Here is a 20,715-nt window from a genome sequence, read left to right on the forward strand (position 1 = left end):
AGATACAAGGTGTAATAATTGATGCAAGGCAATGGAGACCGATCACGCTGCTCAACACAATATATAAGGTTTTGCCAATATACTGGCCAAAGAGGGTAAAACCCTACCTCCATGAACTAATCTATGTTGGACAAACAGGGTTCATGGAAAACAGATGCATAATTGATAATGTGTTGACATTTTGGGAGGAGATTGCCTTGGCAAAGGAAACAAATAAGCACATTGCTTGACTTTGAGAAGGCATATGACAGAGTTCAGTGGCCTTTTATAGATAAAGTCATGGAAAGGTTGGGATTACCTTTAAAATGGAGATTGGTTGCGCAAGCCCTTTACAAAGGAAGTTAGAGTAGGGTGTTAGTGACAAGGCATCGTGGCCCATCGATTCCATTACACAAGTTTGGTAGACAGGGGTGCCCGCTAGCCCCCTACATGTATTTATTTATTATAGAGGCATTCTCTTTCTTTTTGAACAGATTGAATGCAGGAATAAGGGGTTTAATTATTCCACAGGCAAGCAAGGATCTACTGGACTCCGAGTATGGAGATGACACTATGCTTTACTTGCAAGGCAACGATGCAAGAAGGTTGAAGGACGGATTGAGTTGTTTTGCAAAGCGTCAAGGGGGGAAATTAACTGGAACAAAAGTAGAGGATTTTGGGTAAGTTCAAACCCATGACCGTTATGGTGTCCTAACCTTGATTTTCAATGGGTCCCCATTGGCATGGCTGTTAAGTATTTGGGCTTTTTGGTGGGAGTTGAGACACCTAAACTCGGCAGCTTGAGTAGGTGAAAGACAAAATTAGAAAAAAGCTTTGGTTGTGGGCATCAATAAAGCTTCCCCTTGCTAGTAGGGTGGTTGTGGTACACCATATTTTGTTGGCCACCATGTGGCATGTTGGATGTTAGACTAAGCTTGCATAAAAAATATTAAGGCAATGGTGAGAGGTTTCCTGTGGTCGAGTAGAGACAATGAGATGGTGTCAACTAAAGTGGCTGTTAGGAATCGACCAACCACAATTGGTTACACGTTCGTATTCGGGTGCAGAAAACAAAAGAGCTAGTACACGAACAAGAAAACGTGAAGACAAGAAAACAAGTACAGAGAGACACTAGATGCTTAACGTGGAAACCCAAACTGGGAAAACCATGTGGAGTCCACAAACTCTAAAACAAATCACTATGGTAGGGAAGAAGTACAATGAGGAACTCGGAGGCAACGACCTCGAGTTCTCCTTCGTTTGATAGACAGCTATAGAGTTACACTCTCACACTCTCACTCGTCCTCTCACAGGCACAGAGGCAACTACCTCCACTGACTCTATAACAACTAATCATCAACATCTCTATAAAGTTTCGCCCTAGTTGTTTTTATACCAAAACAACTTTCAGGTTATTTACAAGTAAGGCCCACAAGGGCATTTTAGACTATTTACAATTATAGTCTTCCGAATCGTTTTCGGTTCTCAATTTTGATCTCGGCCTCGGCCGAGTTACTCACCAACTTGGTTCTTCTCTTCCCATTCGGAGGGACTTGTTTCCCAATAATGGCGTGGGGTTGTTTCATTAAGGTGAAGAATCAGGGAGGACTTGGACAGGTGGATCCGGTTCACCAAAGTAAGGCTCTACTTGGTAAGCTTCTGGTGCAAAATCTGCAACCCGGACCAGAATTGTGGAAGGTGCTCCTTAGGAACAGAGTTGACCTTTGGTGTCCAAGGAATGGTGGTCCTTGGCAGGCAAATACATGGTGGTTGTTCAGTCTAGCTGTAAAGTTGAAAGAACCGGCTAGCACAGAGGATAGGGTGGTTCGCGCCATAATGAAGGCATGGTCAAGTTTAAGAGAAGGGTTGGTCTTAATGCAACCAAAAACATTGGATGAATGGCTACGACAACCACCGTTTTGGAACCTTAGGATTAGAAGTGAAGATGGTATGATGCTTGGACAACAAAAGTACTTGCCTTGGGGGAGGATGTTAGGGTACCAGATTAGGTCGGTATACGATTGAGAGGTCTTCAACATGAAGAGGCAGGAGGGTCAGGTTGTTAGTTGTAGGTTTACTGGAAGACTAGAGAAGGTGACCCAACTGATAGATGAAGTTGTTGATGGATAAGGTAAGTTGAACGTGGAAGAGGCAATTTGGTTAGGCTAGTTTGTAGGTGAGGATGATGCACAACTTATTCGTGGTAGGTGCTCAACTAACAAGGATCATTTGTGGGGTAACCTAAGTTCGTTGACAGATGATGGTAGGTGGTTGGTAGTGTTGGAGGGTAGGAGGTGGCAATTGAACCTAGACCCTAAGACACTTGATCATGATTGTAAATATGGCTTTTCGATAACAAACCCCTATTTGATTTGGAGTGGGATCCATTGAAGGTATGGTGGCAGACACCGGGAACAAACAACTTGAAAAAGTTTTTTGAGTACAATACCAAGCTAGGAAGACAAATCATTGGATCTAAAACAGTGGGTGTTGTAATGATTCGCAATAGCTAGAAGGATAAAGGCATTTCAGACGACGATCTGAAGTCGTATTAGAGGAGACTATGGGCATTGGATATGCCACAAAAAATTAAGGCTTGGTTGTGGCTTCTTAGCCACAAGACGGTACCGGTAAGCGAGTGGTTAAGTTCCCGTGGTGGCGAGTTTGGCAGTAAGTTATGTGGACATGCTTTGGAATCAATCTCTCATTGTTTTTGGAATTGTATAGAGGCGATTACCATTTGAAATAAAAGCCTTCGAATCATGGCAGCCTGTGGTGTGAAAGGGAACATTGTGTGGGGCTCCATACAAGGACTGTCTCTAAAAGGGGAAAGTTGGGGTGAACAAACCCACAAGGACATGGATTTATAGTGCAAGGTGGTAGCGTGTTCCAATGTGATGGGGTGTGACCTGACACAAATTTTGAATTTTTTAAGGAGATTTGGCTTATGGTGGGGTGTTTAACGGTTTGACACATCTTGATCAGGCACAATAAGTTTGTTTTTAAGCAGCAAAACATGCGGGGAGGTGATGTTAAATATCTTGTTTGAGCTTGTGGCTTGGTTGCGGGGTCTGTATGATTCGATTCAGGGGGAATCGAAAGAAGCAGAAAGGGCCAGGTCAAAGTTCTTGCTGAAATGGAGTGGTTCTCCCATGATAGTCAAATCTTCGGCGAGGCCTAAGTGAAATTACCAGGCGCCTAGGTGGTTGTTTCCACCGATGGCTCCCAATATTGTACATGGATTGTAATTATGTATGTATAACTAAAGCAAAAGTGGGTTAGTATAGTCATGTTACCTGGATAATGTTGCTAGAAAATAGTTAGTTGGGAGATGTAGAGTCGGGGTAAAATGGGGTTTATTTCAGTTTTGTTGGAGTTAAGGGTCGGGTGAGTTTTTGCTGTTTTTATTTGATAGTTTTGGAGTTGTTCCTCCAAGTTGTATATGTTGATCCCATTGTGGATTTGAGTAAACTCTATTGTATTCTATTTGCTAACTAATGCGAAGTAGCGTTTTTTTTTGGAGAAAAGTCAAAGTATTCTAAAATGGACTTAATACATAAAATATGTTGTTCTGATGTATAATTTTCGGTTTGTCTAAGTCACATGCACGCAAACACACACACACACACGCGCGCGCGCCCATGCACATACTACATATACATAACGCACATGTATCTCACTTAATCTGTTTCACCAAGTATATATACATGATCCTCGACAAAATTATATTATTTGGTTCTTTACTTTTGGATCGATGTTAGAATTTTGTAATGTACGCTAACCAATTGCACCAAGGATCCTTCGATCTCCAAGTCCCACAAACACAAATAATTACGAGACAATGATAGTTACTCTACTCGAGAGCGACCCATACATTTGCTTGTCATCTAGGAAGGAGGTCAATAGGAACTTGACCATAAAGCAAGGACTTGCTTACTATATGTGTAGTCCATAGTATGAACCATACGTACATTCGCATTCGCATTCGTGAATGTTTCAATAATTCGGGCAAGAAAAACACCCTCAAAGAATGATAAATACCATACTTATGGTCGATGGATTACCTATTTATTATTATGAGGTAAATAAGCCTAAAAATGGAAAAAAAACAAAAAAAAAACATTAAAAGAATGGGGGAAAAAAAACACAAGAATGTTTGAATAATATTCGCATTCGTTTTCCAACGTAGGAAAACGAATGTTATACTAGATATTGTTATTCACACAAACTGCTGCTCATGGATCTTCTCAAGGCTCTCTACATGGTGAGCGGTTTTTGGTGGAAGACTCTCTACATGGTGAGAGGTTTTGGGTGAGAGGTTTTTGACATAGACAGAGACAGAGACAGAGAGACAGAGAAGACAGAAAGAGAATAGAATGCTGCTTGCCCGAAGGCCATGGAGGGCGTTCCTCAGCAGCAGCCCCCCATCCCCATGCTTTCCACCATCACGTCAAGCAGAGGTCTCTGAGGTAACCTTTATCTTCCCCCTCCGTATCATCTCTTCCTTTTCCCCTGCTTCCGAAATTTACACAGAGCAGCCTCTGTTCATGATCGACCCCAAAGCCCTCACCCACAGACTCGAGACATCTCTTCAAGAAAATGACACAGATCAGATATGGCGCTCGCTGCAGCGGCTTCAAAGAGCAGGGGTCGATTTGTCCGCACAAAACCCCCATCTCATCACTCATTGTCTCTCCTTGTTCGCGTCCTCGGAGGATGAATTATGCCTTCTTCGAGCACATAAGGTGATATCTAGACTCAATAAAGAAGAAAGGATTGAGTGTGTTGACGGAAAGGTCCTTGCTTCTCTTTCCATGGCTTATGCTAAGATGGCCATGTTTGATTTATCTGCAAATGCATTTAGGCTAGTGTTGCAAAAGCATCACTACCCGTCATTGTCATTTTGGAAGTCTTTGCTTGAAATGTGGGCTCAGAATACTCGTGGTGCAATTTACACAATTAGGGTTTTTCTGGAAATTTGTCGGTATTGTAGTAATCATACTTCTAAATCATGTTTTTCAAAATCGAAGGAGGAGCAATCAGTTAAGCCCGAAAAGGTAGAGAAAATAGGTTACAAAATGGGAAATATTTTACCTGGGAAAGAAGAGAAGGTTGTAAATAAAATGGGCCGTCTTCCATCAGTTAAGAGTGATTCTGAAGCACTAGTTGCTTCATGTGCATATGATCCTACACTTAACAATTTGGAGAAAGTAGAGAAACTCATTGATGACCAAGTAGATCGTTTTTTATTGGTTAAGCCTGACACCGAGGCATTTGTTGTTGCTTTGAGAGCATGTGCCTCCCTTGATGATGCTGAAAAAGCTGAGGAAGTCATTGAGCAAATGCGCCACTTTTCTCTTTCACCCAATAATGCTTGTTTCTGTGCGTTAATGAAAGCCTATGAAAAGGGCGGCCGGGTTGATAATCTTTGCAAAGTGTTGGTTCGAATGAAGCAAGCACAGAAAGTTCCAGACCGAGCCACACTCAATTGCTTGCTCTCATCTTGCATTAACATCGGGCAGTTAGACATAGCTGCAGAGGTTGTCCTTTCATGGACAGGGAAAACCAAAGAATATGTTGATACTGTAAGACAGGATGACAATGGTAGAGGAAATACTCCAAAGAGAGAAGAAATTTGCAATGAGATACATGACTCTATCCGAGAATGGAAAGCATTTTTGGAGCCTCCATGTGCTGAGACATATACCCTTTTATTAAAGGGCTTCTTACTGAAGAACAAGGTTGTCAATGCTGCAAAGTTTGTTGCACAACTTTATCGAACTGGAAACTCCAAATATATTTCTTGTGGTTTGGCCATAGAGGGTTCCCTCAAACTTGGACTCAGAGATCAGATTAAGTGTATGTTAGAAGCAATGGCTATTGAGAATACACCGGCCGATAGTATGTGCTATGGCATGCTTGTAAAGGCATATTGTAAGCTACCTCAGCCCGTGAAGGCTGAGGCTGTATTGCAAGATGCATGTCAGGTTGGGCATTTGCTTGATATTGGATCCTATGTTTCAATAATCGATGCATATAACCTCATACAAGATTATGATTCAACTCAACGCATTTTCAGGAAAATGAAATGCCGGGGTGTTACCCCTCTACAACCAATCTTGGATAAGCTTTTGGCATTTTTTGAAAAGCACGATCAGCCATACATGATGCTCAAACTACTTAATACTTCTGCTCGTGACCCTCCCCTCAAGACGGAACGTCATCATTGGAATCGAACAATTCAAGTATTTTGTAAAGGAAAACATGTGTCTGATGCAAAGGCAATCGTGAAAACAATGAAGCAATTGGGGATTGATGTTGATGCTAATACCTATGTATTCTTGCTAAGTGGATATATTCTCATGGGCAATAAAACAAATGAAATAGTCTTGCTTTGGGTGGAAATCAAAGACAAGCTTTCTCCCATTGATGGGGCCAGGCCAATGCAACTCACTGAGGAATTGCTCAATGGATTTCTTGCTATTTTCGTTAAATATGGTTACTTCAAGAATGCAATGGACGTTATCTCTAAATTGGAGGAGAGAAGTATGTGGGTTGACAAGGAGAAATATAAGGACATGTATGGGAACTTACACAAGACATTATATACGAGTAAACATCGTTCACAACAAAGGGGTGGCATGTCACAAGAACGGAGAGCGCATGTTAATGCATTCAAGGCTTGGGTTGGGCTACCAATATGAGTTGCTTTGATATGCTATAAGCTGTGCTATTCATTTTTACAAGAACCATTTAAATGCAGTGCAACAATTTGTAAATATCAACGTCTTTAATGGGATTGGAAATTTGACGAAGTAAAAACTTATATATGATCAAGGTACACCACACCCTAATCTAAACTTCTTTAAGGTAAACCCATGAGCAAGGAACCCTAGCCTTGACAAGCTCGTAGGTTTACGCCTGTGCAGTTAGAGTATCTAGACTTTTCTAAACAGGTATTGTAAGTCATCAGAGCATTGTTAACCCCCATCAACTGAGCCAGAATACTTTTGAAAGTGTTCAAATTTGGAAGTAAATATTGTAAAGTATGTTACTAATGTTATTCAAAACAGACTTATAACATATAACCATTCATTAGGGAACAATAAAAACTTGTCTTAATGTAAGTCTTTGTATAACAGATGAAAGATCAATTGCTTGATATCACTAGTGTATGCAATGAAAGTAACAAACAACCACCCACCATCAATGGTGAAGCAAAATAAATTACTACATTCTCAATCTTCCATCTTCTTAATAGTTTTGGCAACATGCAGCCAAAGCATTTTCATTTGTTGTGTAAGCCCTTGCAGCCAACACCTTATATTTTTTGTATCCAAATTAAAAATGTTACAAAGAGCCTTTGCATTTTGGAAATTGCTCCAAATTGTGACATGGAAATGTATCTCAATATAAATACAGGGCCAAGTGCTTTTTCCACAGTATCATCCAGTTCTAACATCATATGTTTAAAAGACAGAACCGTCAAGAATGGTATGGTTACACTGACGAACTTCATAGGACCATCAACTCTGAAGCAAAGGCTAAATATACCCGAGTGAGTGAAAATTGCCAACACGTAAGAGATAAATCAGACGAGCTGTTCTCTAGGATGCCTCCAATCTTTTAATACACTTCTCTCAGACTGCAAACGTGTGTAGGAAGCCACAAATCGAGCCTGTAAATATATGAAAGGTGGGGTTAGGTCATCGTCCATTGTATGTAAATGCATTATGAAGACAGGTCAAATTAGGACACCACACCAGTGGTTTTCCTTAATAGAATAGAGATGTAAACATACTGTTTGGAAGCCAGCCAAAGTCCACCAAAACCCAATAAGTCCAAAACCCATGTTCTTTAATGTCTACAAACAAAGGGTGTATTTGGTTACAACATGATTCAAACCTATACACAAAATGAGCTTTAAGTTCATTCATTCACTTACTATTAGCAATGCAGAACCAGCTATGAAGCAAGATGCCATACTTACACTTAGAAATGCCAAGTCTCGACCTGCCTAAAAAACAACAATAGCACAATTAAGCATTAATTTAAGGTCAAGAAGAATGGTGAGGTTCCCTGCTACGCATCATAGTGTCACAGTTGCTATGCTTTAAGATTCAAGGCTAGCACCATTTTTTTAAAGCACATCTTTGAGTAAAAACGTCCTTATTATCAGAATCAAGAATAAGAAAATCATAAGTTTACCAGAAGTGTCCCCTCGAGAGCCAACAAAGGTGGCGTTATGACAAGAGCAAATATAAAGGGTACAGTGACTGCTCGCATCTGAAAGATATCAATTCACCATATCAACTATATGCTCTTGGAATTTAAAGACTGAAATCTTCAGGCATTTGTGCCAATGCACCTCTAAAACTTGCTAGTGTTAGATTAAACTTTGCAAACCTGACTAATGATTGCAATATCACTGGTGAAAACTTGAGGAAAAACCCAAGGGAAACAAATTGCAAAGCAGCCCAGAGTAACTCCACACACAGCACCAATCAAAAGAAGTGACTTCAGCAACATTTTTGCCTGCAAATCATTGGATAAAGTAGCATTACTTATCCAATTGGAATCAGTACAAAACTATCAATAAGTATTTATCCATGTACATTTAACCTCACCTTTTCCATGTTGGGATTTACCCCTTGGATTAGCCCAGGCATGAAGGATTGAGCAGTTTGACATAATGGTTCCCCAGAAACAGTACACGTTGAATATATTCCAATCATTACCTGTAGCATAATTAATTTGAAGCACGAACTCTGAACAGATTCCATACTTAAAAACCGATTAGTGTAGAAGGTTATGATGGTGGAAAATGTACCTGATGAGCACCTAGAGTAACTGCTCCTAAGGACGTGGAAAGGAATGTTATAAATGCATAGAAAGATACCTGCAGCATCAGAGTTTTTTCTGGGTTATGGAATATAGCAAGAATGTAAGACAATCAAACTGATGAAGGATGATTCACCTTTGAAAGCATTGTCAAAAGAACTGGAGCAGCTATTTCAATCATATGGAATAGCTCTTTTGCAGATGGAATACAAAGATTAAGACTGTATCCTTTTTTTGCAAGTGACTTGAGCATTAAAAAACCACCAATATACTGCAACTCAACATTGTTCAGCAATTCTTCATTGGAGTTGCTTGTGAAATAAATAGCGAGGAATCGGGATGTTTATTAATACCTGAGAAGCCATGGTTGCCCAGGCAGCACCAGCAATACCATATCCCAAAATGCTGCAAAGAACAATATCACCAAACAAATTCGCAAAGCTTGCCACAGCCAAAACTTTTAATGGATTCCACGAGTCCTGCATGCCAAGGCTGTTGGGATGTGGGTACATGTGCAATGGAGGACCATATATACATACATACATACATACATATATATATACACACACACACACACATAAGTATTATACTCGAAGTATAGAACCATATAAGAATAACTGACAATCAGCTTTTCTTCAACTTACTATAACCACATTCACAGATCAGATTATTTTTCAAACTAATGTTAAAAACTTTTGATGGTGCTTGTAATTTTGAATGATTCCTCGAGAGCTTGCAATTTTATAGTTAACTAGACACCTAAGGTGCACCTAATTTTGGGAGGGACTAGAATCTTACTTACAATACTTTCTACACACTATTCATCAAATTGGGAGAAACGGATTCAGAGGAGCACTCATAGGTCAGGTCATTTTCTCTTAATGAGGTGCGAAACTTGAACTCCAGACCACATTATTACTGGTCAACAATCCAAACCACTGAACCAACCACCAGCTCTTCAAATTATTACGTTGCTTTAGCATAATATTTTAAAACAAAATATCGTCAATTTTGGTGAAACAGTCATAATATTTACAATAGACTGGTAATATACCTTGCACTCTGCGCAACCATGCCAACTAGGACAGCAGGCCATGCCAAGCCCCTAATCTGTAAAAAATATCAATACATATTAAAAGACCCCATTTCTGTATTATGTAACTGAAATAAATATTTTTTCAGTTCTAATATCCAAACTTCAGCAATGCAGCAGTGTGAGGTAAAGTTGGAAACATAAATTACAGTCTGGGGATTACAATTTCTCAATTTAACATGTTGGAGTCTATACTGAAGTAATCAAAATCTCTGGAAATGGATTTGTAGAGGGAGATGCTGCTCAGAAAATTCATGAGAAGAACATGTGGAAGAACTGAATACATCAACATTCTAGTGATTTGGCTGTTACATCTGCTATTCAACTACGGAGAAAAATTACTTGGCATGATGAGGGAAACATAAGCTACAAGGGAAATATGCTTCATTCCAACAAGCCAAGAGTCCAGCATAAATATTCAAAAGGACGTCATTTGTTTATTACAATGTACTGGAAGTTAGACAAACTTTGTATGAAATTAATGATCTGACCTTCGGAGTCTTCTCTCTGGGACATTTGCTTACCTATTCAGAAATGCTTGCTCTTTGTATTCTCACTTTAAGCACTTATATCTCTATTTGGAAACCTACTTGCTTCAAAAAGCCAAAAGTCCATTTACCTAGCTATCAGAAAACTGGCATCCTTATTTGTTTATTTTCTTTATAAACCAGAAACTAAAAGCTCTTTCAGATGGGAAGATTTGGGGTGCCATGTAGTCAAAATGCAACCTCGTCTCATCCTCTGTGTGGAGTCTGAACTATACTTGTATATCCACATAGTACACTAAGGCCAAAGATGTCCTGACAGCCATTAACTAATAAAATCTGATGCACTAAACCTTAAACCTGGATAAACTAACTATTAGGAAGAAAAACACAAACAAATAAAGAGGTCATGCATCTTTCAATTTGAAATGTCAAGGGTCAGGTATGTCACCCAATGATATCCAAGACATATATCTCCTCCTGTTTCAACAGGATCGATTACATACCTTGACATAGGCACAAGCTGATGGAGTTAACGCCACGTTTTCAGGTCCCACAAACCCTGCACATGAATGGACCAAAATATTAGAGGGCTGTCAAGCTACATCAGATCCACAATCAAATTTGAAGGTTTCTTGCCCCACACTCCTTTCTATCAAGACCACACTATCTAGATCAAGGCAATGAATTTCAAGTCATTTACTATTTTCTTCAGATAATCATTAAAAGCTACTTCAAGAAATGTTTCCTTGTTGATGGTCTATATATACCCTTTGGGCAGGCCAAAAAATAATATTTAAATTACCTTTTAGAAGAGGTTGGGCAAATGACAATGTAGAGACAAACATTATGGTTCCACAGGCCAAAGCAACAAAAAGGAGCTGAGACAAATGCCGAGCCGCTCTCTTCTCATCCTAAGAAAACAATGAAGAGTCATTATACCATCAATGAGATCCTAAGAGAGCACCATCTTAAAAGTCTACTGTGTCCAAAAGGAGCAACAAAGACCTTGGTTTTACTCCCTCCCCAGGGGAATTGTACAATAAGAACAGAGCAATTGCATTACTATGTAGGATGAAACCTGCAATATACAACTCTTAAGATATGCTAACGAAACAATGGAGCTTTTCAAAACTACTTATTTGCATCCGGTGTCATCATCATGAGTTCAAAATTGTACAGCAAAAAGCTCAAAATTACTGCTGCAGGCATCAGCATCATGATTTCTAAGAATAAAGAAAAGTTAACCATGAATCATGCATTATACTGTTGCAAACATAGCTAGGATACTATTTATTTTTATGAGCACAAAACTATCTTTAAGGATACCTTTTTAGCAAGGGAAGTAGCAATCAAATTAGAAGTTGCAACCGAAAGAAACATGAACACATAGCCCAACTGATCACAGAAGACTGTCCCTGGACCTGTGAGGTTACACAATATAGACATACCCCAAAAAAGTCGAGAAGATCAGTAATAATTAAGATATAGCCAGAATATAAAAGATGCCTTCAACTGCCCAAAATGCAGATTAGAACCTAACATTATGAGTTCCCATAGGGAAGACAGAGCATACAGCGCCTAACCAACTTTCTCATGTGGGGAACAAGAGGGGAAACTTTTGCGACTGCAAAAACTTTATGTTCATTAATGTTGGTTAAACACCTCACAAACCTCCTGTTAAGTGGTGCAAATTTAAAGCTGTTTACATAACTACTTATGTGAATCCAAGCAAGTTAAAGTGCTGCTTTTTACATTGTTTCTTGTGAAATAATGCACGTTAATAGCAACGAAAAGATCATCTGAACTACTGCCAAGTTCAAAGCTGCTAAACCTTCTTATGCAGTAATGCCTAATTAAAATACATTTAAACTTCTTCTGAACTAATGCAAGGTAAAAGCTCGCACCAAACTTCTTCTGATGTAATGCAAGTTAAAAGACTACTCCAGAGATCAAGCTTCATATGAACCACGTTAAACGCTACTAAGATTGTATTGTGAAATATTTAAAGTGAGAGAGTTAAAATCCTTTTCCATAACTTCATATAAGTCAACGCAAGTAAAAGCTTTTTTGCAAAACTACTTAAGAAGTAATAATGTAAGTTCAAAGAAATCAAAGAAAATTAAAACGCTTTTACATAACTACTCATGAATCAAAGCAAATTAAAAAATTAACTTTATTAGTAGCTACTTATGAATAAAACCAAGTTTTTAAAAATGGAGCTTTTTACACAACTACTTACGAAACAAAACAAATGAACATCTCTGCACATATAACTACTTATGAATAGGACGAGGATAAGAAAAGAAACTGTTTTCAAATCACTACTGATGAAACAAAGCTTTTTACATACCTAGAGCTGCAAGCTCCAAAGAGCTACTATTTCCCACAACGGCAGTATCAATTAAGCTCATCAGGGGTCCAGACAACCATATGCCAAGGGCGGGTCCTGCGAACTTAACTATATCAATCATTTGTTGAAGAATGTTTTTCTCTTCATCACCTTCCAAGAAATCCAATCTCTCATTTATTTGTTCGCATTCCACTCTGCCTTCCTTAAGAAGAAGATCTTGATCCAACGAGGACGAAGAAGATGATGACAACGCTTCTTCTACAAGATCTCCAACTTCTTCTGATACCACAACTTCTTGCTCAATAATGCTATTTATCAACATATCACTGTCCGTTCTTTTGATCGATTTCACCACATTAACATCAGTTGAAGAATGAGAGGAGGGGGGAGGAGGAAGAGAGGAAGAAGCACATGACCTCCATTGAAGATGAAGCTTGAGATGCTTTCGCTGAGGGTTTCTGTTTCTGTTTCTGTTTATTACAGCAATGGACGATCTGAGAGGTGATGAAGGTAAGAAGCCAAGATAACGGCGGTGGAGCGTAGAACGCCTTGTGCACGACAGGGGATGAGGTGGAATCGTGGAGCCATATTCTTCTGCGACGAGAGAGTGTCTGAAGACGAAGGTTTCCATGACAGACAGGCAAGAGGAGGAGGAGGAGGGGGGGGAGGGAAGTAATTTGGAAGCTAAAACAAAGCTATGGCTGCAATTCAGAACAAAGAGAGGCATCAGAACAGAAGATTGGGCGGGCCCAGATTCGAACTCGGGACTCCAAAACAAAAACTTGGATTGGAAATTGGTGGGACATGCATGGCTGGCTGCTACTATGTATGTATTTGGGGGGGGTCTTCCTTTTTGGAAGGAAGATTCAAGACCCCAAATAGTACGTGTCCGCATTTTCATTCATACATCTCTCCTTCTTTTCGCTGTCTTCAATTCATTCATCCCTCGAGGGCGAGTTGTTGTTGTTGTAGTAGCAGTAGTATGTAGTAATAGTTGTCTTCAATTCATTCCATTCATTCATCCCTCGGTGAGTTGTTGTTGTTGTTGTTGTTGTAGCATTAGTATGTAGTATGTGGTATGTAGTAATAGTAGTCACAGCAATAGTGGTGGTGGTGGTGGTGTTAGTTGTTGTTGTAGTGAGAGAGTCGAGGGACAACGCTAATGTTTGCTTTCCCCCATTCCCAGTTCTCAACACTTCCTTTTCTACGAACAATGCTTGATCGACATGTGTGTGTGTGTGTGTGTGTCACGTGTGTTGTCTAATCGTCAATGTCGTGGTTGCGGTTTTGCATTAGGTTTAAGAAACTTACTCGCGAAGCCAAAAACAAAAACAATTAAATGAAGAAAGCATGGTTATTATGGATGGGGGGGCCTTTCAAAAGAGTGAGCTATCCTCACCATCGGGGGAGGGCTCTCCCCATCAAGACATTTCACCAGTGCGCAATTTATGAATTGGCGTATCGTATTAAATTATTGTTACCCGACGACATGTAGACGAAATCATAAGCATCGATGTTACGGTTTAGGAGGTTAACATCATATTGTTATATTATTAGTTTGTTCCTTGCGTTTTAAAGTGGCTCAAAAGTGAGCACGGAACCATAGGATCATGTTCGCAAAAGGATAGGGACTTTTTCTTAATAATGCAAAAAGCAATGTCATTGTTATTAAAAGTTTTCATCATCTCTACTTACCCGATTCTCTTATCATTACATGTTAGTAGACAAAGTATTATGTCGTTTCTCGTTGATTCCTTCTAAGTATTCCAAACATGTCACATCCATCTCCCTCACAAACTCTACATACACACACACACACACACACATATCTAACAATCATCCACTCATAAGTTATGTCTTTATATTTCACTTGCTTGATCATGAAAATATAGTAAATATATCAATGATGACTTATTACTATGTATTTTTGTGAGCTATAAGATATGCCTACCTCATAGCAAAACCAATGCATTTTTCTTTTAGTAACCAAAACGAGGAAGATGTGGCGACAATAGAGAGAGAAAGATGCGATAATGCCATTATTGAGATGATTACATCAATGTTTAGAGACCATCATGGGCTCATTAGTTCGATATTTCAATGTCATATGGCCATTAGGAGAATGGATATATATAGATTGATTTATTGATTGAAGTATGGAAGCGAGAATTTGAACCAATGACCTTGGTGTTGATAACCTACTTGTTTGAGTAAGACCATTTCAAGAAACATAAAAAACGAGAGTTTTGGAGAATTGACTGAGCAATATATCATTCCTTTGTCCTACCATCCCCTCTTGGTCATGTAATATGCACAATCAAACCCATTTCATTCTACCTTTCTCAACCATGATCCATACATTAAATTAGGTCAACCATCAAACATGAACCTCACATCTATAATACTTCAATTCGCTAGGTTTTATAATATTCATGGTCAATACAAATATTATACTCATTAAACAATCAATGAATCCAAGCAATTCACTAGAGATAAACTGAAAGTATTCCTAATAATTGGTAATAAATACTAGTGATATTGAAACATTGTCATTATGCATTCCATATACGATTGAACAAACGAAATGGGTTTAGGGTTTAATGTTTCAAAATCCTTGATCTTGACATCCAATCCACAATTCGCATCTTTAAGCAATTCAAAATTTCCTTAATGGATGCCCTCTTGGTCATGTAATATGCACAATCAAACCCATTTCATTCTACCTTTCTCAACCATGATCCATACATTAAATTAGGTCAACCATCAAACATGAACCTCACATCTATAATACTTCAATTCGCTAGGTTTTATAATATTCATGGTCAATACAAATATTATACTCATTAAACAATCAATGAATCCAAGCAATTCACTAGAGATAAACTGAAAGTATTCCTAATAATTGGTAATAAATACTAGTGATATTGAAACATTGTCATTATGCATTCCATATACGATTGAACAAACGAAATGGGTTTAGGGTTTAATGTTTCAAAATCCTTGATCTTGACATCCAATCCACAATTCGCATCTTTAAGCAATTCAAAATTTCCTTAATGGATGCCCTCTTGGTCATGTAATATGCACAATCAAACCCATTTCATTCTACCTTTCTCAACCATGATCCATACATTAAATTAGGTCAACCATCAAACATGAACCTCACATCTATAATACTTCAATTCGCTAGGTTTTATAATATTCATGGTCAATACAAATATTATACTCATTAAACAATCAATGAATCCAAGCAATTCACTAGAGATAAACTGAAAGTATTCCTAATAATTGGTAATAAATACTAGTGATATTGAAACATTGTCATTATGCATTCCATATACGATTGAACAAACGAAATGGGTTTAGGGTTTAATGTTTCAAAATCCTTGATCTTGACATCCAATCCACAATTCGCATCTTTAAGCAATTCAAAATTTCCTTAATGGATGCCCAAATTCCAACTTTGATGCTTCCACAAATACGACTTATCCCACTATTGTTCATCTCGTCTACAAGAATGAACCATTACACCAACAATGAGAGAAAGTTTTGAACCACACATTAGAGATGCAAAAAATGTTAATACCAATGAATGTTAATCAAGGACTCAAAAGTGTGACCCTATCATGCACTAAAAACCACCTTTGTCAACTACAAACCCAAATGCTCGTGGAAGATATCTAATGCTACAATAAGACCCTTGGTGTAGCCTTACATGCGCATCCCAACCCCCTCCTCACCACCTTGTGCACATACCCATGGCCCAACTAACTCACCCTCTCAAACCATGTTTATCCATGGTTGTCCCCAACACCCCAATTTCCACATCCTCGATTCTATTCCTATGCCTAAGACATATGCCTCACCCTCTCTCCCATCATTTCTCCCTCCAAGCGTCGTTTCTTGACCTTATCTAACATACTCCAAATCATATCCCAATATGTGATGCAAATAATGAGCGTTTGCATGCTACGTCAACAATATGTTAAGTACTTGCAATATTTTTTGATTCCCACACCTTACTAACAACATTCTCATTGAAACATAAACCCGAAGACATAATGTGATGAAATAAAGATCAACAGTTAGAACTAGAATAAAAGAGACTTATGGCTATATCAGTATGAAAGAGGCTTAAGAATAGTATAGAAGACATTTAATTTATTTTTCTCACTTCTTCGTCATGTTTACATACTTCAGGCTAAAGCTTTGCTTTGTATTTCTCATAAGATTAGTGCTAAATGCTTTATTTGAAGCGTCATGCTAGTCCTCTTGTATTATAATGATGAATCATTCATTTCATTGAAGCTTGGTTATTTGTTGTGTATTTTATTGTCTCTTAACTTGTCTAAGTGTCTTTCTCAAGTTTTTATGTAAATGAGTGAGCTCTTTAATTGAGTAAAACTTAGTGAAAGAGTGATTTATGGTTCACATGAGTAATTAGTACCTTTGTTAGTAGCTTAGGAGTGATTGACAATTCCTACTCATGTTGTTGACTAGAAGGTAAATGAGGGCAAGAAATTGAACATTGACCAAGACAAAGACATGAGCTCATAGTAAAACACCCAAAGAACAGAATCCCAAATATATTAAAGGATATAAAATAACTTAATCGATATTAAAACAGTGCAAACCTAGTTAGACATAAGAAAACACATATTTGTAGCAGTATGAGAATATTTTCCTTTTGTATTGTCTTTGACCATTTTTCAATTTAGAAAGTAATATAAAAGATTCATCTTCTTGAGGGTTAATGACATGTGAGCCTGTAATAAGTTAAGATACCTTCCATGACATTATTTCTCATTTATCTTGGGGGGTAAATGGTGAACAATATAGACTATCAATGTGGGGGAGAAAGGATGCATCCTTACTTTGCACAACTACACATCATGATTCATATTCTATAGACATATATGCGTTAGAGTTGTGAAGTGTGCACACTAACAAAAAGTTGAATAAAGTTAAGAACACATTTCTATTAACATATCGATATAATTTTTTAGAAGCTATTTGTAAAATCGTTTAATAAAACCTATTAGAATTCTAGCTAAGGTACATAAGATTTGGCTCCTTGACCTTGATCCTAATGTTGTTCATCGATGGTGGGATTCATAGATTGACATATTCGCATTCTATAGACATAAGTGAAGTGTCCACACTAACAAAAAGTTGAATAAAGTTAAGAACACATTTCTATTAACATATCGATATAATTTTTTAGAAGCTATTTGTAAAATCGTTTAATAAAACCTATTAGAATTCTAGCTAAGGTACATAAGATTTGGATCCTTGACCTTGATCCTAATGTTGTTCATCTATGGTGGGATTCATAGATTGACATATTTGCATTCGTGGAGGTTACCAAACGAATGCATGAAAAATATTCGTTAAAAAGAAGAAGAAGAAGAGAGTTCATAAAGTCCCTACTTTTTAGTTTCTTAGATATATCATATATCATATAACAATGAGGACTTTGACAATAAAAAGGGGATATTTTACTTCACATTAAAAAGTAGACTTAGACTAATAATATTTTGATAATTTGGAAAAAACTTAAAAGTATTTGTTTTATTTTTAATAAATAAAAGGTTCATTAATTTTCCACTTTTTACTCTCTCACAAAATTTGATATTTTTATCTATCATTAAAAAGGGGACCTCACACAAACAATATTTTTATAATAGATATAAAACTTAAAAGTATTTATTTTATTTTTTCATAAAACAATAAAACAATAAATAAATAATAAAAGGTTCATTGATTTCCCACTTTTTATTCTCCTACAAAATTTTGATATTTTTATCTGACATTAAAAATTGGACCTCACACTAATAATATTTTTATAATTGATGTAAAACCTAAAAATATTTGTTTTATTTTCAATAAAATAAAAAAGGTTCATTAATCCCCCACTTTTTACTCTCTCACAAAATTTGATATTTTTATCTTACATTAAAAAAGGGACCTCACACTAATATTCTTTAAATAAATAAAAAAGATTCACCTTGGTATTAATGGAAAGATGCCCAAAGGCTACAACGAATTCATACAATAGATTATAACCCTCAAATCCACATCAACCAACATGTGAAGTATCAAAAGCCCTCATGTAGGGTCATTCCAAGACGGGGGGCGGGAAAAGCCATCTTGGTGGATTCACCTTGGTATTAATGGAAAGATGCCCGATGGCTACAACAAATTCAATATATTATAACCCTCATACCCACATTAACCAACATGTCAAGTATCAAAAGCTCTCCTGTAGGATCGTTCCAAGACGGGGGGTGGAAAAAGCCATCTTGGTGGAGCATACCTCCACTTTATTCTCTCTCCAAAACAGGTGAAGACCTCTACCTATTTCCAAATCTCTCGAAATTGTTGTTGTTTACGAATCACAACCTCAGGCTCACTAGTTATTGCCTCATATTGACCTCTTAGAGTATGTAAGAGCATTAACCATATCTCCTTGACTAACTCAACCACATTCTATTTAACTTTCTGAAATACACATTTACTAGTCTTCCACAATACCCAAACTACTAAAGAAGATATCGTAGACCAGACCTTGGCCTCTTCCAAACAACGAATTGTTGTAGTATAAGAGACCTCCAATAGATGTCTTCCATCGGAGAGAAGAAGAAAATCAACATACTCCTTTTTATAATTATGTATTTCTTTAGCCAATCTTCCCCCTCTCACAAAACCTCATGTGTACACCCGTTTACCATAAATAGGATACAACATTCTCAACATTCTTTTCCAAACTTCTCTACCAATAGGACATATCCATAAAACATGGTAACCCGATTCAATGGGAGAACTACAACTATCACATTTTAAATCATGGCAATGCCCCCTCATCCATGACTTCACAAGAATGCCATAATGTATCAACAACCATCTAAATAACACAACTTTTTTAGGAATTTGCATGGCCCATAGCCAATGCATTCAACCAAGAATCTGTTACATTACCAGATCTCCAAAATTTATAAGTTATCGGCGTAACAACCACACCCCTCCCTAGCAATTCTCTACCCATTCTTATTGAATACTGAAAAAATGGGATTTGTTTACCTAACATTCATTGTGTTGTAAGGATGAAAACATTGTCGAATACAAATGTATAATGGACGTATTCACACTATCCTCTTAGAGAGCCCAAGTTCGGGCTATTTCTGTAAATAACATAAAGGGCAGTTGCCCTAAGTGAGTCACTATATAAAGTGGCTTTGTAACCTTTTGTAAAGGTTGGTTGTTCATTGTTGTAACGGTTGCCCCTTTATGAATATAGATATATTCTTTGTCTCTCTCTCTCTCTCTCTCTCTCTCTCTGTGTACGTATTTTGTTCTTGCCTCTCTCATACGCAGGTATTTCTTCCTCACAGATTCATACTGTGTGATCTCTTCCGCACTGACGGCCTTGTTCATTCCCTACAAAAATACCATACCACAATAGAGTAGTTTGAGATGGCTGAAAGGAAGACATCGTAAAGACTCTACCCATTTTTACATACATAATGTTCCCTCCCCAAATTGTTCTACAAACATGGGTTTTGTTTTCCATCGCCGAAGAAGAAAAAGTCAGCCAATTCCCCATTGACTCAGCTTCACCTTTGTCAAAGTCAGCCCAATTCAACCAGGTTCTCTTCCCTAACATTACACCCTCCTTTGATGTAAATAGTGGGTTCAGTATGAGGGGTTGGCACAACCATTCCTCTGTACATGATGGTAGAGAGTGGACTAAGTTATGTTTCAAATCCCACCATGCCTTCATGATACCCCTAAAAAACTTATCATGACGAAAATTATCAATGGAATGGTTAAAATCTCTTAAAAACCACCATCTAATACTATCTTTCCAATTGTCACATGTAGAAGGCATAACTTTAACCATTCTCTGTCTTAAGATTTTTTTCCAAGGCTCCCCACCAAGCAACAAACCTTTTATAATAAATTTT

General features: G+C 37.8%; 2 protein-coding genes across 2 annotated transcripts; one reads left to right on the top strand and one right to left on the bottom strand.

The window, feature by feature from the left end:
* The first annotated feature begins 4,325 nt into the window (after window positions 1-4,325).
* On the top strand, window positions 4,326-6,889 carry LOC147868483 (pentatricopeptide repeat-containing protein At3g09650, chloroplastic-like). Its single transcript, XM_087319741.1, has 2 exons — window positions 4,326-6,765; window positions 6,876-6,889. The coding sequence occupies exon 1, from the start codon at window positions 4,356-4,358 to the stop codon at window positions 6,681-6,683; it is 2,328 nt and encodes a 775-aa protein (XP_087175867.1). The 5' UTR covers window positions 4,326-4,355; the 3' UTR covers window positions 6,684-6,765; window positions 6,876-6,889.
* Window positions 6,890-7,170: 281 nt separating this feature from the next.
* On the bottom strand, window positions 7,171-13,412 carry LOC147868484 (protein DETOXIFICATION 46, chloroplastic-like). Its single transcript, XM_087319748.1, has 14 exons — window positions 12,752-13,412; window positions 11,728-11,822; window positions 11,204-11,312; window positions 10,905-10,960; window positions 9,875-9,930; window positions 9,174-9,312; window positions 8,957-9,091; window positions 8,810-8,878; window positions 8,607-8,717; window positions 8,386-8,514; window positions 8,188-8,265; window positions 7,925-7,996; window positions 7,781-7,843; window positions 7,171-7,657 (listed from the first exon to the last, which is right to left on the bottom strand). The coding sequence occupies exons 1-14, from the start codon at window positions 13,380-13,382 to the stop codon at window positions 7,571-7,573; spliced, it is 1,830 nt and encodes a 609-aa protein (XP_087175874.1). The 5' UTR covers window positions 13,383-13,412; the 3' UTR covers window positions 7,171-7,570.
* Window positions 13,413-20,715: the final 7,303 nt, after the last annotated feature.

Source organism: Azolla caroliniana, unplaced genomic scaffold (genome assembly GCF_043228905.1).
Source record: "Azolla caroliniana isolate FFs.n. ecotype wild unplaced genomic scaffold, voAzoCaro1.0.p SCAF_1, whole genome shotgun sequence".
NCBI lineage: Eukaryota > Viridiplantae > Streptophyta > Polypodiopsida > Salviniales > Salviniaceae > Azolla > Azolla caroliniana.